This window comes from Ovis canadensis, chromosome 3 (assembly GCF_042477335.2).
Source record: "Ovis canadensis isolate MfBH-ARS-UI-01 breed Bighorn chromosome 3, ARS-UI_OviCan_v2, whole genome shotgun sequence".
Lineage (NCBI taxonomy): Eukaryota > Metazoa > Chordata > Mammalia > Artiodactyla > Bovidae > Ovis > Ovis canadensis.
Window position 1 is genome coordinate 212,513,298 of NC_091247.1, and position 24,192 is coordinate 212,537,489.

General features: G+C 38.7%; 1 protein-coding gene and 1 non-coding gene across 2 annotated transcripts in view; both read left to right on the top strand.

Moving 5' to 3' along the window:
- The first annotated feature begins 3,331 nt into the window (after positions 1-3,331).
- The window catches only part of LOC138437828 (alpha-1-macroglobulin-like), a 68,816-nt gene continuing 47,955 nt past the window's right edge, over positions 3,332-24,192 (top strand). The window contains exons 1-7 of the mRNA XM_070292368.1: positions 3,332-3,671; positions 17,128-17,300; positions 19,723-19,903; positions 21,296-21,449; positions 21,597-21,649; positions 22,784-22,804; positions 23,264-23,432. Of these exons, the coding sequence (XP_070148469.1) occupies positions 17,218-17,300; positions 19,723-19,903; positions 21,296-21,449; positions 21,597-21,649; positions 22,784-22,804; positions 23,264-23,432 (661 nt within the window). The 5' untranslated portion in view covers positions 3,332-3,671; positions 17,128-17,217. The remainder of the gene's footprint in view (positions 3,672-17,127; positions 17,301-19,722; positions 19,904-21,295; positions 21,450-21,596; positions 21,650-22,783; positions 22,805-23,263; positions 23,433-24,192) is intronic.
- On the top strand, positions 9,020-9,123 carry LOC138438426 (U6 spliceosomal RNA). Its single transcript, XR_011256362.1, has one exon. It is a non-coding gene; the product is annotated as a U6 spliceosomal RNA (small nuclear RNA).

The following is a 24,192-nucleotide window of genomic DNA, read 5'->3' on the forward strand; positions in this document are numbered from 1 at the left end:
GATGCTTTCTAAGGCCTACTTGACTTCACATTCCAGGATGTCTGGCTCTAGATGAGTGATCACACCATGGTGATTTTCTGGGTGTGAAGCTCTTCTCTGTACAGTTCTTCTGTGTACTCTTTCCACCTCTTCTAAATGGCTTCTGCTTCTGTTCAGTTCTGTTCAGTTCAGTCTCTGTGTCATGTCCGACTCTTTGCGACCCCATGGATTGCAGCACGCCAGGCCTCCCTGTCCATCACCAACTCCCGGAGTTCACTCAGACTCACGTCCATTGAGTTAGTGATGCCATCCAGCCATTTCATCCTCTGTCATCCCCTTCTCCATATTCAAAAGCAGAGACATTATTTTGCCAACTAAGGTCCATCTAGTCAAGGCTATGGTTTTTCCTGTGGTCATGTATGAATGTGAGAGTTGGACTGTGAAGAATGCTGAGCACCGAAGAATTGATGCTTTTGAACTGTGGTGTTGGAGAAGACTCTTGAGAGTCCCTTGGACTGCAAGGAGATCCAACCAGTCCATTCTGAAGGAGATCAGCCCTGGGATTTCTTTGGAAGGAATGATGCTATAGCTGAAACTCCAGTACTTTGGCCACCTCATGTGAAAAGTTGACTCATTGGAAAAGACTCTGATGCTGGGAGGGATTAGGTCCATACAATTTTTGTCCTTTATTGAGCCCATCTTTGCATGAAATGTTCCCTTGGTGTCTCTAATTTTCTTGAAAAGATCTCTAGTCTTTCCCATTCTGTTGTTTGCCTCTATTTCTTTGCATTGATTGCTGAGGAAGGCTGTCTTATCTCTCCTTGCTCTTCTTCGGAACTCTCCATTCAGATGCTTATATCTTTCCTTTTCTCCTTTGCTTTTCATTTCTCTTCTTTTCACAGCTATTTGTAAGGCCTCCTCAGACAGCCATTTTGCTTTTTGCATTTCTTTTCCATGGGGATGGTCTTTATCCCTCTCTCCTGTACAATGTCATGAACTTCCATCCATAGTTTATGAGGCACTCTCTCTATGAGATCTAGTCCCTTAAATCTATTTATCTCTTCTACTGTATATTCATAAGGGATTTGATTTAGGTTATACCTGAATGGTCTAGTGGTTTTCCCCACTTTCTCCTTTTTAAATCTCTGTTTGGCTATAAGGATTTCATTATCTGAGCCACAGTCAGCTCCTGTCTTGTTTTTGCTGACTGTAGAGAGCTTTTCTATCTTTGGCTGCAAATAATATAATCAATCTGATTTCCGTGTTGACCATCTGGTGATGTCCATGTGTAGAGTTTTCTCTTGTGTTGTTGGAAGAGGGTGTTTGCTATGAACAGTGCATTCTCTTGGCAAAACTATTAGCCTTTGCCCTGCTGCATTCTGTACTCCAAGGCCAAATTTGCCTGTTACTCCAGGTGTTTCTTGACTTCCTACTTTTGCATTCCAGTCCCCTATAATGAAAAGGACATCTTTTTTGGGTGTTAGTTCTAAAAGGTCTTGTAGGTCTTCATAGAACCATTCAATTTCAGCTTCTTCAGCATTACTGGTTGGGGCATTGACTTGGATTACTGTGATATTGAATGGTTTGCCTTGGAAACGAACAGAGATCATTCTGTCGTTTTTGAGATTGCATCCAAGTACTGCAGTTAGAACTGGACATGGAACAGACTGGTTCCAAATAGGAAAAGGAATACGTCAAGGCTGTATATTGTCACCCTGCTTATTTAACTTATATGCAGAGTACATCATGAGAAACATTGGGCCGGAAGAAGCCCAAGCTGGAATCAAGACTGCTGGGAGAAATATCAATAACCTCAGATATGCAGATGACACCACCCTTATGGCAGAAAGTGAAGAGGAACTAAAAAGCCTCTTGATGAAAGAGAATGAGGAGAGTGAAAAAGTTGGCTTAAAGCTCAACATTCAGAAAACGAAGATCATGGCATCCGGTCCCATCACTTCATGGGAAATAGATGGGGAAACAGTAGAAACAGTGTCAGACTTTATTTTTGGGGGCTCCAAAATCACTGCAGATGGTGACTTCAGCCATGTAATTAAAAGACGCCTACTCCTTGGAAGAAAAGTTATGACCAACCTAGATAGCATATTCAAAAGCAGAGACATTACTTTGCCAACTAAGGTCTGTCTAGGCAAGGCTATGGTTTTTCCTGTGGTCATGTATGAATGTGAGAGTTGGACTATGAAGAAAGCTGAGCAGCAAAGAATTGATGCTTTTGAGCTGTGGTGTTGGAGAAGACTCTTGAGAGTCCCTTGGACTGCAAGGAGATCCAACCAGTCCATTCTGAAGGAGATCAGCCCTGGGATTTCTTTGGAAGGAATGATGCTAAAGCTGAAACTCCAGTACTTTGGCCACCTCATGTGAAGAGTTGACTCATTGGAAAAGACTCTGATGCTGGGAGGGATTGGGGGCAGGAGGAGAAGGGGATGACAGAGGATGAGATGGCTGGACGGCATCACTGACTCGATGGACTTAAGTCTGAGTGAACTCTGGGAGTTGGTGATGGACAGGGAGGCCTGGCGTGCTGCAATTCATGGGATTGCAAAGAGTCGGACACGACTGAGCAACTGGACTGAGCTGATGTATGTACCATTTCAGGTTCCTATGCAATATTGCTCTTTATAGGATTGGACCTTGCTTCTATCACCAGTCACATCCACAGCTGGGTGTTGTTTTTGCTATGGTTCCATCTCTTCATTCTTTCTGGAGTTATTTCTCCACTGATCTCCAGTAGCATATTGGGCACCTACCAACCTGGGGAGTTCATCTTTCAGTGTCCTATCTTTTTCCTTTTCATACTGTTCATGGGGTTCTGAAGGCAGGAATACTGAAGTGGTTTTCCATTCCCTTCTCCAGTGAACCACATTTTTTCTGAACTCTCCACCATGACCCGTCCGTCTTCGGTGGCCCTACACGGCATGACCTACAGTTTCATTGAGTTAGACAAGGCTGTGGTCCGTGTGATTAGATTGGTTAGTTTTCTGTGATGGTGATTTTCAGTTATCTGCCCTCTGATGGCAGAGAGGGCAATGGCATTTCACTCCAGCACCCGTGCCTGGAAAATCCCATGGACAGAGGAGCCTGGTATGCTGCTGTCCATGGGGTCGCTAAGAGTAGGGCATGACTTAAATGACTTAGCAGCAGCAGCAGTCCTCTGATGGAGAAGGATAAGAGGCTTATGAAAGCTTCCTGATGGGATAGACTGACTGAGGAGGAAACTAGGTCTTGTTCTGATGGGCGGGGCCATGCTCAGTAAATCTTTAATCCAATTTTCTCTTTATGGGTGGAGCTGTGTTCCCTCCCTGCTATTTACTTGGGACTTCCCTGGTGGCTCAGATGGTAAAATGTCTGTCTACAATGTGGGAGACCCGGGTTTGATCCCTGGGTTGGGAAGATCCCCTGGAGAAGGAAATGGCAATCCACTCCAGTACTCTTGCCTGGAAAATCCTATGGACATAGGAGCCTAGTAGGCTACAGTCCATGGGGTCGCAAAGAGTCTGACACGACTGAGCGACTTCAGTCACTCACTCACTCATACTATGATAGAGGTAATGAAGAATGTGGTGACCTGTCTCAAAAGAATCCAGGCATGTACTGCTACACTCCATGCCCTCAACCCTGCAGCAGGCCATCACCGACCCACGCCTTCAACGGAGACTCCCGGACACCCACAGGCAAGTCTCCCGTGGGGTCACTGTTCCTTTCTCCTGGGTCCAGGTGCACAAGGCTCTGTTGTGCCCTGCAAGAGTCTATTTCCCAGTCCCATGTAAGTTCTGGCAGCTCTATAGTAGGGTTAACGGCAACCTCCTCCAAGAGGGTTTATGCCATACCCACACCCAGAGCCCCTGTCCCGGAGGCAGACCACTGCCTACCTGTACCTCCACCAGAGATGCTCAAACACAGTTCTGTCTCTGTCTCTGTGTGGTCCCTGGGTCCTGGTGCACACAAGGTTTGTTTGAGCCCTCTGAGCATCTCTGGTGGAACCGGGGTTTGATTCTAAAAGCGAATTCACCCCTCCTACCATCTTGCTGGGGCTTTTCTGATCTTGGAAGTGGGGTATCTCCTCTCTGCCGCTTGCCGCTCCAAGCCACACAGACACCGCTCGCCACTCCAGTGCCACCTAATTCCCACAATAACCTTATAAATCATTGTTGTTATAATTATTCCCATTCATAGGCAAAGAAAGAGAAGCACCGGGTATTTCAGTTACTCATCAGAGACTATTTGTCTCTAAGTCACAGAAGCAGAATCCAAATGCAGGTTGTGAGTTTCCACCCAGCAAAAGGAAAGAAAATTCTACATATAAACCCCATTCTTAATATAATGATATTTAAAGCACTGGGTGAGTAAATGTAGTTTCTTTTTGACAACAACAAAAAAAATTTTTTTATTATTTTTGAGGGAAAGCTTTCCTTTTTAAAATATTTGGCTGCCCTAGGTCTTAGTTGCTGCATGTTGAATCTAGTTCCCCAACCAGGGATCAAACCTGTGCCCCCTGCTTTGGTCTCTTGGAGTCTTAGCCATTGGATGCAAAGGGGCTGCACTGGCTGCACCCATTTCCTAGCAGGATCCATTGGTTCCCAGACTCACTCTGCCTAAAAGAAAGTCCACCTCTCAAGGCAAAAAGAGTCTGGAAAATTTTATGATTTGTCAAAACCAAAACAAGTTGACAGAAACCTTATTATTTGAGGTAATGGTAATTCCAAAGAGAACACTGTGAGCTTGCTCCCCCTCAGCCCCACCCCAGGTGCATAATCCTGTGAGCGTTCACACAAAGAAGGGTTTGAGGGGAGAAGACAGAGGCGCCTTGCTTACCATCTGCTGCAGGACATGACTGCCTATGGGGTTGTGGGTAGAATTCTCATCAAGAACATGTTCTGAGGAAGGAACAAGTTCTCATTCATGACACTAGTCTTGATAGATTCCTGGAACATTTTCCCTTTGCCCTAAGCCTTTATCTGACAGAAAATAATTGCATAACACTGAATATTGTGCAAAGCAATGTCACTATCATCAAAGTGATTATCATCAAAGATTGTGAAAGGGTTAGGGTTCTTTACAGAAGTTTTCTACTTTCTTAATATTAAAAATTGTGTTTCAGGGAAGGAAGGGTGGGAAGAAGAGATTGTTAGGGAGATTGGGATGAACATGTACACACTGTTATATTTTAAATGAATAATTAAGGAACTACTGTTTAGCACATGAAACTCTGCTCAATATTATGTGGCAGCCTGGATGGGAGGGGAGTTTGGGGGAGAATAGTTACATGTCTATGTATGGCTGAGCCCCTTCACTCTTTACTTGAAACTATCACAAAATTGTTAATTGGCTATACCCCAATATAAAATTAAAAGTTTAAAAATTAATTTAACAATGAATTATGACTACTTCCCAAGGAACCATACCTTAAAGAAAGTAAAGCCTGAAAGAGGATAAGGATATAACTTATAATTCCAAATTTGACTTTGGAATTTGGGATGTATTTTCACAAGACTGGAAATAATTTATTTTTTCTCTTTCTTACTTTTACTTTTCACCAGTATGTGCTACCTAATTACTTTTTAAGAGTATATATTACCTATATAATTTTCAATCACTTTTTCATCATAGACAAATTTATCTGGATATAAAGAGCTTTATGTATTAAAGTATGAGTATTAACTTCAAATATATAAATTCCAAACATGAGAACTAGATAAAAAATTCTAAGGATAGGTACAACAAATTTTAGCTGCTAACTGACAATCTAGAGAATTCTCATATGGATGAGTTTACTTAACGAACTTAAAGTGTATATATATATGGGCTTCCCTGGTGGCTCAGATGGTAAAGAATCTGACTGCAATGCGGGAGACCTGAGTTCTATCTCTGGGTTGGGAAGATTCCCCTGGAGAAGGGCATGGCAACTCACTCCAGCATTCTTGCCTGGAGAAGTCTATCAACAGAGGAGCCTGACAGGCTATAGTCCTGAGGTCACAAAGCATTGAACATGACTGAGCAACTAAGCACAGCACATATATAGGTATATTTATCAGAGGGATATGTATTCAAACATTTATGTTTGTCTCCTCCTAATCAGATAAATCAGATTACATTTGTTTGAAAATATAAATTCAATTCACCTTAGTAAAAAGAAGTGTTATACAAGTTGCTTCTCTCACTCAGCAAATTTCAACATGTATAACAATCAATTTGTGTTTTTTAAATTCCTCATGTTAGACTGCTTGTTGTTGATATTAGATTTAAGCTTCCAAGTTGTATCATGTTAATAAAGTCTCAGAAAACATTTGACTTCCAGATATGCCCATTTCTAGTAAATTTATGTTCTACATTTTGATTAACAAAGATGTTCTAAGTGTAAGTATATAACTGACTATTTGAAAGTTCTTCAAATATTAAGTGATTGTTTTAGGGTCATATCTTGAAGTGAGTGTTATGACAAGGGACAAAGAATCTCCATGGAATCAGTAAAGGAGGAGAAGCATGGAGAAAAGTAGATTTTTTGTTGTTGCTTTTCATAAGGGATAAGGTAAGTGATCACCACTATGACATTGTTTTCCATTTGTGATGTAGAGACATATTAATTAAAGGCATAAAGATACAGTCTTGGTCAAATGACACAGACAATTTTCTTTAGATTTGGCCAAAACCTTTGCAGTAAAGAAACACACAATATGAGGTTGTCCTTGTAGAAAGGGGTGGGTAAAAATACAACAAGAGAAAGAAAGGATCATGAATATCATTTTTTTGCTTTAGTGAATGATTAGAGGAAATGTATAGTTAGTCATCTCCCACTCTTTGAGACCCCATGGACTGTACTCTGTCAGGTTCCTCTGTTCATGGAATTATCCGGAGTGGGTTGCCACTTCCTCCTCCAGGGGATCTTCCTGACCCAGGGGTTGAACCCAAGTCTCTTACATCTCCTGCATTGGCAGGTGGATTCTTTACCACTGCACTACCTGGGAAGCCCATTAATTCATACAATAAATTCCAAATTTAAATGGCACCATCATATTTGCCTAGTAAATATCCAGAATGTAATTAAGAGCTCTAACACTGTTGTATCCATATTAAAGAAGAGGCATTAGTGGGAAGCTGAGGAAAGAAGCTGGACTAAGAGTGGGAAAATTTGAAATGAAATTTGTTGTATCTGTTTGGGGGCAAATCATTGTAATGAAGATACTGACATTGCTAGCCTTTATAGAACTAATTACTTTAATTAATTGCTTCTCTCTTATTGAGGTTTCCTTTGTTGGGCCTACAAAATTTAATTCATAGGCCAGCATCTTTCTGTTACATTAATTCCTCAGATTCAGTCTTTTGATGTATTGCAATTTTCTTAAACTCCAAAATCCTTCAGTTATCAAAATGATTGCTAAGTAGCTAAATATTGCTTTGATGCTTTCAATTTTAATGCTCTGGCTTAAATTTTGTAAGCAGTATGCTCTGTTCATCCCTCCATTCTATAAGAAAGCTCTTTAGATAAAGCTTATGCGTAGCTTTTCAATCTACAAAACACAATCTGTTTTCTTGACTGTCTCTCTCAACTATAGTGAGATCCAGACCAAAATATTTGAAGAAAATGTAACTGGACAGGATTTCTTCAAATGCATTAGCTTTGAATTAAATATTTCATTCTAGTTGGTGGAGATAAGAATATTGCAGGTTCACAAAAGGTACCCATATAACTGACTTTCTATGGAGAGATATCAGGCTATTTTACAGTGTATGTAAATGTATTCTAATTTTTAAAGAAATAACATAGTCCTCAGTTTAGGATGATGTGAGTACAGTCATAAGTGCTGACAAGGGAATGAGGATAGAAATTTGTCACATGGAATAAGATAAATAAAAGGGAACATTCCCATACAGAGAAGGAAAATTTTAAGAAAGGGGAAGAAAAAGAATTTAAATGATATAGGAAAGTGACAAAATGAGAGAAATAAACAAGATTGACTTTTCCAGGAAAGGAATGACAAGTGATGAATTAAAATTTTGAGTGATGCCAACACCTAGTTAGTAGGAGGAATTTTTTTTAACAGCTTTATCAAGATATAGTTTACACACTAGAAAATTCATCCATTTAGAGTATAAGTCAGTGACTTTTAGTATATCCAGAGTTTTGTAGCCATCACTACAGGAATATTTTCATTATCCCCTCCAAAAATCTACACCCATTTGCTGTCACCCCAAAGCACCCTTCTCCCCAGGGAGGGATTTTTTGATAAAACAGCTATCTCGTATTTATTTGCTCCCTAGGTTCTCCAGACCAGGCCAGCTTTCATTACATTCTTTGCTAAAAGAGCAACTCTCAACCAGAAGGAAAGATCAGTAGCAATCAGGCCCGGAGAATACATGGTCCTTGTGCAGACAGGTATCCATCTACAAGCCTGGGCAGAAACTGAGCATATCTAAGTTTCATTATGCTCAGCTACTATCATTTATAGGGTATCTAAATTGATGGTACTCAATACATGTTTGGGGCTTCCCTGGTGGCTCAGTTGGTAAGGAATTTACCTGCAATGTGGGAGACCTGGATCTGATCCCTGGGTTGGGAAGAACCCCTGGTGAAAGAAATGGCAACCTACTCCAGTATTCTTGCCTGGAGAATTCCGTGGACAGAGGAGCCTGGAGGGCCACAGTCCATGGGGTCGCAAGAGTCAGATACAACTCAGTGACTAAACCACCACCACCAATACATGCTTACCAAATCAGTCATATTAAAATCCATTAGAGAGTTTGCTTAAAATATAAAATAAAAATATAGATTAAAGTGCTCACTTCAGCAGCATGTACACTAAAATCCGGGTGTGCCCCTCTAAAGCCCAGATTTGGGTCTTCCCTGGTGGCTCAGACAGTAAAGAATCTGCCTGCGATGTGAGAGACCCAGGTTCGATCCCTGGAAGGAAGATCCCCTGAAGAAAGGAATGGGCAACCCACTCCAGTATCTTGCCTGGAGAATCACATGGACAGAGGAGCCTGACAGGCTACTGTCCATGGGGTTGCAAAGAGTTGGACACGACTGAGCAACTTTGACTCACTCATACTAAAATTAGAACAATACAGAGATTAGCATGACCCCTAGATAAGGAGAATACACAAATTCATGAAGCATTTCATTTTTTTACAGATATATGCTTCTTTTCTATACATTAAATATATGGCATTCTTCATGTCAATCATACTAAAAAAGGGAACTTGAAAACATAGATTATGCAGCATGCTGCTGCTGCTGCTAAGTCCCTTCAGTCGTGTCCAACTCTGTGCAACCCCATAGACGGCAGCCCACCAGGCTCCCCCACCCCTGGGATTCTCCAGGCAAGAATACTGAAGTTGGTTGCCATTTCCTTCTCCAATGCATGAAAGTGAAAAGTAAAAGTGAAGTCGTTCAGTCGTGTCCAACTCTTAGCGACCCCATGGACTGTAGCCTACCAGGCTCCTCCATCCATGGGACTTTCCAGGCAAGAGTACGGGAGTGGGGTGCCATTGCCTTATCCGTTATGCAACATAAAGGTTAAATATTTAGTTTCAGTAAGTATGGAGTAGGGAACCTTGGGAACTGTATTTTTAAAGAGCTGCTTCAGTTCAGTTCAGTCGCTCAGTCGAGTCCGATTCTTTGCCACCCTATGAATCACAGCATGCCAGGCCTCCTGTCCATCACCAACTCCCGGAGTTCACTCAGACTCATGTCCATCGAGTCAGTGATGCCATCCAGCCATCTCATCTTCTGTCGTCCCCTTCTCCTCCTGCCCCAAATTCCTCCCAGCATCAGAGTCTTTTCCAATGAGTCAAGTCTTCACATGAGGTGGCCAAAGTACTGGAGTTTCAGCTTTAGCATCATTCCTTCCAAAGAAATCCCAGGGCTGATCTCAGAATTGATTGGTTGATCTCCTTACAGTCCAAGGGACTCTTAGGTGATTTTAATAATAATCAAATTTTAAAATCACTGACAGTTTATATAAATGTATAAGCTAACAACTGAACTGTAAGTAAAACAGCAATAAAGTGTATCAAGAACTAGTAAGAGAACCCTAGTGAGTAGAGAATTGCCCGGTAATAGAATGATCAGCATGGCATGGAATTAAGCTGAGAAATCTCATCTCCATGGTCAAGAAGCAGTTCTTAGGCACAGGTTACTACAGAAATGTCTCAAAAGAAGACATTTCTGATGAGATGAATGGCACATGAGAAAGCACAGAGGTGGAATTAATTCAAAATCACGCCTTAAGATGAGAGTTGGATAGACTTATTTACAGCAGGGAGGGAAATAAGTTCAAGTGAAGAGAAAAGTTACAGGAAAGTCTGAGCTATGGAACTGAAGAGCTGTTTTCTGTAAAACAGCCTGAAGATCAGCCTTCAGTTAATTTCAGTTCAATTTAGTCGCTCAGTTGTATCCGACTCTTTGCCACCCCATGAATCGCAGCATGCCAGGCCTCCCTGTCCATCACCAACTCCCGGAATTCACTCAGACTCACGTCCATCGAGTTGGTGATGCCATCCAGCCATCTCATCCTCTGTCGTCCCCTTCTCCTCCTGCCCCCAATCCGTCCCAGCATCAGAGTCTTTTCCAATGAGTCAACTCTTTGCATGAGGTAGCCAAAGTACTGGAGTTTCAGCTTTAGCATCATTCCTTCCAAAGAACACCCATGACTGATCTCCTTCAGAATGGACTGGTTGGATCTCCTTACAGTCCAAGGGAGTCTCAAGATCAGCCTTAGCAACTGACATTATTAACTAATAATTTCTTTCCTAATAGGAAATATTTCAAGAAATAAGACTAGGGACAAAATTGGAAGATTTCTGGAATTCTCACTAAGAACAGCTAAAGAAGGCAGAGATTGAAAAGCCTGCTACTACTTCCAACAACCCAGAAACATCAAAATTTAATTAAAATGAGGTGTTTTTTTTTTTTTTCTCTCATCCCATATATTTTCTAGCAGAGGACTTACGATACTGGGAAGTGGTTTTTAAGTAGCAAAAAAGATGAATGAGTGTGACACAATTGAGGATATTCAGTTTTCAAAAAAGTTGGTCATTAGCGTCTCAGATATAATGCTTCAAATAGTCATGGTTTTCCCAGGGTCCTATTGCTTTTAAAAACAAAGTATAAGAATACAATAAGTCAGAAAGAGAAAAACAAATATCATATGTTAACTCATATACATGGAATCTAGAAAAATTATATTGATGAACCTCTCTACAGGGAGGGAATGGAGATGCAGACATAGAGAAGGGACTTGTGGATACAGTGGAGGAAGGAGCAAGTAGGATGAATGGAGACGGTAGCCTTGACATATGTACATTACCATGTGTAAAATGGATAGCTGGTCAGAAGTTGCTGTATAACAGGGAGCCCGGCCTGGCCCACTGTGATGATCTAGAGGGGATGGGATAGGGAGAGAGGAGGGAGGCTCAAGAAGGAGGGAAAATACGTGCAATTATGGCTGAATCTCATTGTTGTATGGAAACCAACACAATTTGGTAAAGCAATTTCCCTCCAATTAAAAATACAGTTTTAAAAAATATTGCTCTGAATGTCCCATTTCTTTTAATGTGAGTTTTGATTTCATTCTGCTTATGTCAGTGATTCTAACAGCACCTCCCCCAGTGTACACTAAGTGACAAGGACATCTCCATTCTCACCCACTCACAGTTGCTCAATGTTCTGTAAACATATTTTTCATTGGAAGTAGCAGTTTAGAAATATGTCCAAAGGTTATAATGTCTTTCATAGAATTTTTTTAAAATAACTTTGAGATTTTAAAAAATCTGTTTGCCATACAATTAGCATGAGAATCATCAGCAATTACAGTGTTAACTTTTTTCACATCTATGTGTTCGCCTCTCTTCCTAGTTTATGTCAAAATTTAATGCTATTATTATAGTCAAAAGTTAGCTTTTTTAGATTCTAAACAAATGAGTACTGGGGGTGTAATGTACAACAAGATGACTAGAGCTAACACAGTGATGTATGATATATAGAAACATTAAGACAACAAATCTTAAAGAGTTCTCATCACAATGAAAATGTGTTTTCCTTTTTCATTATTTTTTATTGTCTCTATATCAGAAGAGGAATGTTACCTTAATCTATTGTCATAATCATTTCATAATACACAGAAAACAAACTGTTGTCTTCAACTGAAAAAAAAAAAGTTAGCTTTTTTTCCTTTTCACCTAACAGTAAGTAATCAAAGCTTTTATGTTGTGATAAGGCCTTCCTATTTTGGTGGATGTGTAAGATAGATTCTACCAAGGCAATATATAGCATGTGTCTTCAGTTATCAAACATTGCAGTTCATCTGTAGTTTTACAAATATTAATTTTTGCTTTAGTGAATGATTAAAGGAAATGCCAGGTCAATCAGATCCAACTCTCTGCGACACCATGGACTATATAGCCTGCCAGGCTCCTTTGTCCATGGGATTCTCCAGGCAAGAATATTGGCATGGATTGTCATGCCCTTCTCCAGGAGATCTTCCCAACACAGAGATCAAATCCCCATTTCCCTGAGAGGCAGGTTCTTTACCACTAGTGCCACCTGGGAAGCCCTTAGTGAGTGACTGGGTAGCTGTGTGCAATTTTACTCTTTGTGTGGGAATTTCTTGGATGAGTCAATTACACTTGGTGTTCAAAACTATGAATCTTACATATCAGTTATGTAAAACAGATTGTTCTCTGCACAAAAGAAAAAAGAGTTTCTAAGATTTAAAAAAACCTGGAAAGACAGTTTTACTATTAATAATAATAACAAACATTTATATAGCTTTCACTCTATGCCAGACACTTTCTAAGTACTTTTAAGTATGTTAAATTAAATCTAATCCTTGGGGAGCTACTCTTAAGCAACCTTATAGATAAACTGAAGCCCTGAGAGGTTAAGTAATTTGTCCAAGGGGTAACAGTGAGGAACCTGGGATTCTTTCCAATGAGTTTGACAATTGAGTCTATTCTCTTAAGTACTTTCTCATCCTGCTTTGAGGTCAGTTAGAATATTCCCATATTGTATATTCAGATTCTTTCTTTCCAAATGCTTTTCCTGCTTATAGGACAATACTTTAGCCAAGAAAGTTTACCAACTTATTTTATTTATTCTTTCACTCAACAAATATTTACTGTGTCTATTAAACTGATGACTGGAATTTCATTACTCTATTTTCATTCATGTGAGTTAAATGGCTACCTACTATTAAAAGTTGGAATACTATAACATTGATCTTTGACTTTGACATTTGGGTAGATAGAATCTGCCATAAGGTTCGGTTTTGGCCTCAATGTATTTCAACATTATTTTGAAACCCCTGAAATTGTGCATGACCAATAAATTTATGATCTTCGTAGGTAATAATTACATAAAACTTCTACCAAAATGTTGATAATTCAATCAAGACATGACCTGTGGATTTATTTTAATATTATGATATTTACTTATAATATGTGTTTTAGATATATTTTAGAGTGAAAAATTTGTTTGTCTTTTACAAAAACAAATCCAAAATATTGATATTTGCACAGTCTCTTAAATCAAGGAATCATGAACTCATTGTAGCTCATAAGCCCTCATACATCCAACTATCTTTTCTGGTATTAAAAATGTATGGCATTTAAAATGGGTACTTTTGACTCATTTTGAAATTTTCCATACTCATTTATTATAGTGGTAGGAGGTAAAAATAATAAAAGTTTTCATTTTTAAACCTCACCTTTTTCTTCCTCAACTCTTGTCAGTGTTTATATTGCCCCTGAGAGTTGCATAAGAACAAAGGAGAGAGCATAGAAAGAAACACTGAATCCAGGAAACAGGTACCCAGCAAAACTCTTGATCTTAGAATTCAGAAATGGGATTTTAACTTATCTTAGAATTCAGAAGTGGGATAATTGTCATACAAATGTACATTTGTGAGTTTATTCGAATTAAAAATGAAATAATATTTTTCCTATCAGTCATAAATCTAACTTGACTGCTTATCTTGACAATGAGGCCTAGCTTTGAAAATCAGATTATTTGTAGGCACTTTCTAGAAATATAATTATGCAAGTCATAGTTTTGACAATAATAAAAAGCACTTTGAGGTTTTATATTGATAAAAGTATATTTAAATTAATAATATTTCACTTTTGCCAAAGTTATTGAGCATATCAGGTGATGCTAAGTCGAACTATAGCAATTAGTAACCATTTATAAGTGCCTTTTTTACAATGTTTCTAGACAATGAGAATGAGAATGAGCAATAACTGAGTTCCAAATCCTTTTGCAATTGACCTAGTTTCCAGTGGTGTGCTTTCAATAGCATTAAGGAAGTCATACTTGATTCATCAGCTGATAGGTAATTAAGCTCCAGTATTCTTGCCTGGAGAATCCCATGGACAGAGGAGCCTAGCGGGCTGCAGTCCATGGAGTCAAAAAGAGTTGGACACAACTGAAGCAACTAAGCACAGCACAGCACAGGTAATTAAAATTCTTTTTCAATGATGATTACAATGTGACCTTTGGCTTATAACTTAGATAACTAAATATTCAAATGATGATGTTATAACAGAACTTCTTGTGCTTTTTTCCTATTTTAGAAAAATATTTATTTTATTTGGTTGCACTGGATCTTAGTTGCAGCATGTGGGATCTTAGTTCCCTGATCGGGGATGGAACCTGGGCCCTCTGTATTGAAAGCGTGGAATCTTAGCCAGCAGACTACCAAGGAAGACCTCTATCTCTCTTTATGTGAACAAGACTTCTTGGTGCTTGCATCAATAGAATAAGTTGAATAGGAATGTTCTAGAATAGAAATATAGCAGAGTAGAACATAGGAGAATAGAAAACATAGCAAGAGGATAGGTGAGATGTATGTCAATCTAACAGTAAGTCATATTCATCCAAAGACACATGATCTGATTGGAGGACCCAGATGGATGGAGTATACAATTAATGTCATTTAGAAATGACTTTCAAACAAAATTTTTCTTGTGTTTAATATTATTGAACTTATACTAGCTATATATAGTTTTGATAAAGAATATATTTACCATACTTATAATGATAGCTTGATCTAGAAAAATCTATTACTACTCAGAACTGGATAGGTACAAGAATGTCTTTTATAGTTTTGATTATCTTTAGTTTCAGAAATGTATGATAGAGTGATCTTTAAAATATATTGAAGCAGTACTTCCCCAGTCGTCCAGTGGTTAAGACTTCACCTTTTAATGCAGGGGGTACAGGTTCAATCCTGGGTCAGGGAGCTAAGATCCCACACATCTTGAGGCCAGAATAATGTATAAAACAGAAGTAATATTATAAAAAATTCAATAAAGACTTTAAAAATGATCCACATCAAAAAAAACTTTTAAAAAATAAAATATATTGAAGCACAAAATAAGGTAAAATTATGTGGGAAATAAGGATGGAAATACAAGATTGAGTAGAAACAAGAATGATACCAAAATTTCCAACTTTTAAAAGAATAGATCATGTTGTTTTAAATGGATAATGGTAGGCAATAAATGACTGCAATATTTACATTTCACTGAATACATTTTCAAAGTGGTATTTCACTTTATTTTTAAAATATCAGTATTTCTATTTTTTGTTATCTTACTCATAATGAGAAGCTTTAGAAGCTAAGCATGTGTGAAAGGTTACATGCTTAATAAAATTCTTTTGGGAATATAAGGAGGGAAAAGATTGAAGACCACAAAAATATGTAATATAAGCATTAGCAGAGAATATGGAGAACATACTGTTTATGCTCTATGATAAATATGTTAAATGTATCTACTATCATTTTCAATTAAAAATCACAACAATAAAGTTATATAATACTACAGATTTATTCTTCTACTCTAGAAATTTAAACTGTAATGGTGATTTTGCTTCATCAAAATGTGGATTTTTATACTTAGTCGTTAGACATTTGGCCAAAGTAAGGGATTGGTATATATCCAAAAAAGTATAATTATGCCTATGAAAAGTTACTTGGAGCCTTCCTAAAAATCATTTATTATCTATTGTAAGTTTACTTTATTCCATATTAAGCTGGCAGCGAATGAAGATATTTATTTATGGCAGTGTAGGAATGCAGGATGGAAATGGAAAGAGCATAGTTTCTAATGAGAAAAGAAACCAAATGAAGCTGTAGAGTTTTATCTTCATTCGGCAAGCATTTGCCAGGTACCAAGGCCTCATACAATGTATTATTACAGTTTATTTAACCTAGCATTATATCAATCATAGTTTATTATCATCACTGGAATTATATTTTTTAAATTAATCTTTATTGGAGTATAGTTGATTCATAATGTTGTATTAGTTTCTGTTTACAGCAAAAGTGAATCAATTTTACATATACATATATCCACTCTTTTTTAAATTTTTTTCCCCATATGGATCATTGCAGACTACTGAGTAGAGTTCCCTGTGCTACACAGTAGGTTCTAATTAGTACCTATTTTACATATAGTAGTGTGTATGTCAATCCCAATCTCCCAGTTTATCCCTTCCCCCTCTCCTTGTGCCATCCCCCTTGGTAAATTTGTTTTCTACATCTGTGACTCTATTTCTGTTTTGCAAATGAGTTCATTTGTACCATCTTTTTAAAGATTCTAAAGCTTATTTTCTTAGAAGATAAAATTAATTGGCTTTATATTCTAGATGTTAAATGAACTAAGAAACTATAATAATGTATTACATGGGTTCATTTTCTTTCTAAATAAATATAAAGATAGCTATAAAAAGTGAAAACTAAGCTTTCAAACAATGGAGAGATTATCTTTATATTTATTTTGTTTAAAATTCTGGGATAAATTTTCCTTTGTTTTGTTAATGAACTCTATTGGTTAATGCTCAGGGAATGTGTGCTGTTCCCTGGACTTCCAGGAAAAGATCTGTGTTATGTATTTACATAAGTAGTTCTTAATTTCATCAAATCATATCATTTATTTTGATTTATTTTCTTTAAGATGTTTAAAGTTGCTGATTAACAACAACAACTAGTATAGTCTCAACATGCTATTTTTCATGCCCTTTGAAAATTTGAGCAAGTGGATGGAAGTGATCTGCAATTGATTTTTTTATACTGGAAGTAGTTAATATGTTACAAAAATAAATGGTTGGCCATTTACTTTCACTACCATCAGGTAAAATAAAAACCAGGGATTCTGGAACAAGGACAGAGTTCAAGGAATTAAGGACTCAGACTCCCATTCTTTCCTGTTCCTCTCTACACCATGAGGGGACATCAACTGCCTAATCCAGTCTTGATTCTGCTTTTCTTGCTCCTTCCCAGAGATGCTTCAGCTACCTCCAAACCGTAAGCAACATTTCCAGAAAATTCTATTGCCCTCCTCTCTTCCATTCTGTTATCCATTTCTTGATGTCTGTCTTTTTATTTCCTAATTCTCTATGAAATTATCTGCTGTTGAAAAGCATTGAAAAATGATTACCACAGGTGGTAAAAGGTATACTCCCAGTTCTAGAAAACTCAAAGACACAAGGTGTCTCTTGTGAAATATTTGTGAAACATTCACCTGCCAAGATGATGGAATTCTACAATATTCACCAAACAAAACTATATAATTCCTACCAAAAAAAGGAGATAAATTCTTTACTGGCTAATGAAAAAGGCTGGTGTCTTGTCTTTGCCATTGCAAAGTGACATAATATCTGTGTCTCCTCCAAGTCGTGGGTTCCCAAGATGGATGAGACCTAAAGACAAGCCAGGATGTGTCAAGTCACTCAAAGTGAAAGTGAAGTCGCTCAGTCGTGTCTGACTCTTTGCGACCCCATGGATTGTAGCCTATCAGGCTCCTCCATCCATGGGATTTTCCAGGCAAGAGTGCTGGAGTGGATTGCCATTTCCTTCTCCAGGGGGTCTTCCCGACCCAGGAATTGAACCTGGGTCTCCCGCATTACAGGCAGACGCTTTACTGTCTGAGCCACCAGGGAAGCCCAAGGATGGAGTCAAGTCACTCAATCCTTCATCAAATCTTTAAAGGCTAGCATTATACTTTGAGAACATACAAATCCACAAAATGTGGGCTGTGACCTCAGTACCTCATAGCATAAAAGAGAGCAAGAGAGATGGTGCACAGAGAATGAAATAAAATGCAAAAACAGAACCAGGATTCTGTGGGAACTGTTGTTGCTCAGTTGCTAAGTTGTATCCAACTCTGCGACCCCATGGACTGTAGCCCGCCAACGTCCTCTGTCCAGGGGGATTTCCAGGAAAGAATACTGAAGTGGGTTGCCATCTCCTCCTCCAGGGGATCTTCCTGGATTAGGGAACAAACCCCCATCTCCTGAGTCACTAGGGAAGCCCTCTGTGGGAATACTGACAAATAATACCTAACTCTTCATGGGAACTTATATAAAGGGAGGGGCATCACCAAATTCTACAGAAGGAATTTGTTTTTGAGATGAGTCTTATGAAGCAAATAGAAGTTTTCCAGCTAGACCAGGACACTTCAGATAGATCGGCAAGCATGAGCCACCAGAACATCACAAAGTACAGTATGTTTGGGCTTTTCTAAATGATAGATAAACAGCAACAGAGGACTGATATTTTCTTCTGGGTGTACAATGGTAATACGTCTGATGATTAGCCTAGTTTGTCTTCTATCTGCAGAGAGTGGAAGAAAAAGAAGAGCTAAAGTTGCTCCTGAAACTGTATTGAAAATAGATTCAGTTCCTCTCCATGAATTGTTATCTCTTTAATGTTTCCCAGGAAACAAAGTGACTTGTGATACCATCATACGAAACCCAAGACCACACACAGACAGATTCTCTTACTGGTTTCAATAATAATTAATTGATTAATAATATTGTTTGTTAATAAAAGTGTTTTGAGAGGACTGTTGACATATAGCTGAGAATTAAAGTTGTAAGATATTAAAGTGTACAACACACATATATATTGTGAAAAGATTTTTCCCATTGACCTAACTAATCTATCACATAGATTAATCTAATGATTTATCTAGCACATCTGTCTCTCAGCTATCTACTTTTGAGGGAGAGGTAAGAACATTTAATTTCTGATCTCTGAGCAAATTTCAGTTATGTAATACAGTGTTATCAGCCATAGTCACCATGTTAGATATTATATCTTCAGCTCTTATTACCTCATAAATGAAAGTTTATGCCCTTTTACCAACCTATTCCTATTTCCCTCTACCTCCCGGCCACTGGAAAGCTCTTTTCTACTCTAGGTTTCCAAGTTTGACTTAAAATTAAAAAAAGATTCCACATGTAAGTGATACCAGGCATAACTGTCTTTCTCTGGTTTATTTCACCTAGCACTGTGCCCTCAAGGGCCATCTATGTTTTCACAAAGGGCAGGATTTCCTTATTTTTTTTTAAGGTTGAATAATATTCGTGTGTGTGTGTGTGTGTGTGATCACATTTTCCTGGTTCATTGAAAATTTCTAATTTAGAAAATTGCCTCTATCCAAAATGTATAACAACTCATGGAGTGCTTATCTGTAGCTTACGAATAGGTTTGCTAATGTTGTAATGGTGACTATTTCCACAATACTGGAGAAATGTATGGGTGTTTAACTTGGTAGTGGGGTTCTGAGTTTCTAAGGTCTCTGGATTGGCCTTTGAAGAATATACTCCTTGCCACTCCTGCTGAAATCTAACTTGGTTCTGTGACTGATGAAGATAGCAAAGATTATCTAGAAAACAACCACAATAACCCCTCTATGGCTGACCCAGACCCCTCTTCTCCACAGACAGTACCTGGTGCTGGTCCCATCACAGCTGTACGCTGGTGTTCCTGAGAAGGTCTGTGTCCTGCTGAATCACCTGAATGAGACAGTGGCGCTGACAGTAACTCTGGAAGATGGGATACAGGGCAGGAATCTCCTCACAGACCTGGAGACAAAAAATTCCTTCTACTGCAGCTCCTTCACGGTCAGCATTCCTCCTTGGGGGAAGGGAAATCACTACAGAGAGAGCACATTAGTTGATGCCTTGGGTTCTGACCCTCAACAATTAAAAACCCTCAGTTTGGTGCTCTGTGATGACCTTAATGGGTGGGATAGGGGTGGGAAGGAGGTTCAAGAGGGAGGGGATATATGTATATATATAGTTGATTAACTTTGTTGCCCAGCAGAAACTAACACAACATCATCAAGCAATTATACTCCAATAAAAAATAAAATACAAAAAAGTAAAATGAGGAGTACAGAGTGAATTTCAAACAAGTCAAAAGATAAAAGTTCTACTGAATATACTTTCATAATATTTACAAACAGAACTGGTACAATATACAAAAGATAACAATGGTTACAAGAATGATTTTGTTTGTTCTTAAAGCAAACTTTGAAGGTAAATCATGTTCATGCCTTTATAGATATAAACACAGATTCATAAAGTTTAGTGACTTATCTAAGATCTCCCAGATGGTTGATGTTTAATGTACTGTCCTTGTAACCTTTTATTAACTTAAAGTATTAAATAGTTATCATACCAGCTCACTACCAATGATAATATACAGTGCTACTTTTGACTACTAGAAATAAATTTTAAAAATTATTTTAATACTACCATATTACTGTAAAAATGAGAACTTATTTCCTTCATTGTAATGACTAGTTGAAGAATTATTTCATTTTTATTGCAATGACATTTCTCCTTTAATCAATTCAATAAATTGCTGCCTTCATGTTACACACTCATCAGTTCAGTTCAGTTCGGTTGCTCAGTTGTGTCCAACTCTTTGCGACCCCATGAATCACGGCACACCAGGCCTCCCTGTCCTTCACCAATTCCCGGAGTTCACTCAGACTCATGTCCATTGAGTCAGTGATGCCATCCAGCCAACTCATCCTCTGTCGTCCCCTTCTTCTCCTGGCCCCAGTCCCTCCCAGCATCAAAGTCTTTTCCAATGAGTCAACTGTTCACATGAGGTGGCCAAAGTACACACTCATATTAATCTATAAAGCAGGGGACATTCCATTTGACCCTGAAAAAATGAAAGCGAAAGTATCTCTTTCTCAGTCATGTCCAGCTGACTCTTTGTGACCCTGTGGTCTATAGCCCACCAGGCTCCTCTGTCCATGGAATTCTCCAGGCAAGAATCTTAGAGTGGGTAGCCATTCCCTTCTCCAGGGGATCTTCCTGACCCAGGGGTCGAACCTGAGTCTCTTGCATTGCAAGTGGATTCTTTACCATCTGAACCACCAAGGAAGCCTAGCTCTTACTAATTCCCATGGGACTAACCAGAGAAATGAGAAAGTCACAAAAGCTGAGACATTCAGAAGTGGATCTGGGCAGATTCTTCAGCTCATTTCTGTTTTACAGATTCCAGCATCATCTTTTCCCTCAGCATTCATAACTGTACAGGTGCAAGGGCCAACCCAGAACTTCATAAAGAGGAAGCGGATGTACATTACAGAAGCAGAAAGCCTAGTCTTTGTCCAGACAGACAAACCCATCTACAAGCCAGGACAAACAGGTATAAGGAACCAAACAAGCAAATGCAATCTGAAGGGTTGGAGGTGTAGTTCTCTATTACATTTTGGAAATCCTGGCACATTGTTATTTGTGTTACCACCCTGAATTTCCACTGGAGGCTTTCATGAGAAAAATCTCTGTGTTTCAGTGAACTTCCGCATTGTCTCTGTGGATGTCAACTTTCACCCTTTGAATGAAACTGTGAGTCTCATAACAATGGCTATTTTGTTGTTGTTCAGTCGCCAAGTTGTGTCTGACTCTTTGCAACCCCGTGAACTGCCTCACACCAGCTTCCCTGTCCTGCACTAACTCCCAGAGTTTGCTCAAGTTTATGTCCATTAAGTAAGTGATGCTATCTAACCATCTCCTACTCTGTTGCCCTCTTCTCCTTTGCCTTCCATCTTTCCCAGCAGTAAGACTGGGAGGAAAAAAAAAAAATCCAAAAGGTAAAAACCTGTTCTTTGGAGAACCTGAGACCAATATGAGATACTTAAATCTACCACAGAAAGTTCTCCAAAGCATATGGCTATTGGAGGATAAGGGAGATAAGTTCATCAACTACATTCTTAAAGTTAATTAAATATTCAGTTGAAATTATCTCCCTTAAAGACTCAATTATTCTAAATGGACAAAAGAAAATAAGTACATTTGATATCTCTCTTAAGAGAAATGGAGAATTTTTCACAGATAAGTCAACTACAAAATGAAACTCATTATTTGTATCTTTTTACACAAGTCTAGGTTACATTATTTCATAAAAGGAAATCATTATTTCTTTTCTGTTTGTTCCTTTTTTTAAGAATGATTTTTTCCTTCTCTTTAAAAAAATAAATTATCCATTTTTGGCTGTGCTGGGTCTTTGTTGCTGCTCAGACTTTTCTCTGGTTGTGGAGAATGGGGGCTACTCTGCAGCCACAGGGCGCAGGCGTCTCATTGTGGTGGCTTCTCTTGTTGCAGAGCACAGGTTCTAAGGTCCATGGGCTTGGTAGTTATGGTTCCCAGGCTCTAGAGCACAAACTCAATAGTTGGTGCACACAGGTTTTGTTGCCTCATAGCATGTGGGATCTTCCCAAATAAGGGATAGAAACTGTCGTCTTCACTGGCAGGTGGATTCTTTACCACTGAGCCATAGGGAAGCCCCCATGATTTCTTCACAGACTATGTCCCAGACCAAACATATGAAGTGTAATGACTCAAACAGGGCCACATTTCCTCATCCAGACAAGAACTGAATAGGCTCACTTCCTTCTGGTCCAAATACTGTTTTAATGCTGGTGTCACAGTTTTGTCTTTTTATACTCTGTCTCACACTCACGCTATTTGTTTTCTTTTCAGTTCCCGATGGTTTATATTGAGGTAGGTAATATCTTGTGTCTCTCTCTTGGGATGAGGACTCACTGTGAGTTATATTAACTTTCTTCTTTCCACTTTCTCCTTCCCCACTGGCACTTCTTCAGAACTAAATAAATACTGTTTTCCCTGTCTCTCATAAATCCTGGGGAGAGTGGATAAGATGTCAATGAAAGAACAAAAATACTCTGAGATGATGCAATGTAGTGGGTCTTCCAATATTTCTGACCGAGATGGGTATGCATAATCACAAAAAGAGAAACTATCACCTGTCTTATCTCAGCTGGGCAAGTTGCCCTTTTCTCAGTCTAGAATTCTTAGAAACCTTTGCTAATACCTTTGGTGCCAATTTACCAACCAGCTAATTAGCCTGCTTCCCATGTCATCCTCCCTGAAAAGCTGTCCTTCTACTCAAAACTATATATTTCAATTACTTCAATATACTTGTGATGCTTTTACCTATAGAACCCCAAAAGGAACCGGATTTTCCAATGGCCCAGTTTCAAATTGCAAGGGGGACTCAGTCAGCTGTCTTTCCCACTCTCAGTGGAGCCCGCACTGGGTCCCTACAAGGTGGTACTGCTGAAGGAGTCTCAGAAAAAAATAGAGCACTCTTTTGAAGTGGATGAATATGGTAAGAATTCCACACATGTCAAACACATTTATGACATTAAAGAACACAAGATCGGATCATTTTTCTATGTAGTGACAAGCAAAAACCTAGCATATAACAATCAAAAAGTAGCAAGAATTTTTATTTATCTAAATATTTGCCAAACATTTCATGCACTATCTCATTAAATCCTTACAATAGCCCTCTCAGGCAGATACTATACCATCTCTATTTTGCAAATGAGTATATTGATACTAGAGAAGTTTCTACTGTTTCCCCATCTATTTCCCATGAAGTGATGGGACTGGATGCCATGATCTTCATTTTCTGAATGCTGAGCTTTAAGCCAACTTTTTTGCTCTCCTCTTTCACTTTCATCAAGAAGCTTTTTAGTTCCTCTTCACTTTCTGCCATAAGGGTGGTGTCATCTGCATATGTGAGGTTATTGATATTTCTCCCAGCAATTTTGATTCCAGCTTGTGTTTCTTCCAGTCCAGTGTTTCTCATGATGTACTCTGCATAGAAGTTAAATAAGCAGGGTGACAATATACAGCCTTGACATACTCCTTTTCCTATTTGAAACCAGTCTGTTGTTCCATGTCCAGTTCTAACTGTTGCTTCCTGATCTGCATACAGATTTCTCAAGAGGCAGGTTAGGTGGTCTGGTATTCTCATCTCTTTCAGAATTTTCCACAGTTTACTGTGATCCACACAGTCAAAGGCTTTGGCATAGTCAATAAAGCAGAAGTAGATGGGGAAACAGTGTCAGACTTTATTTTGG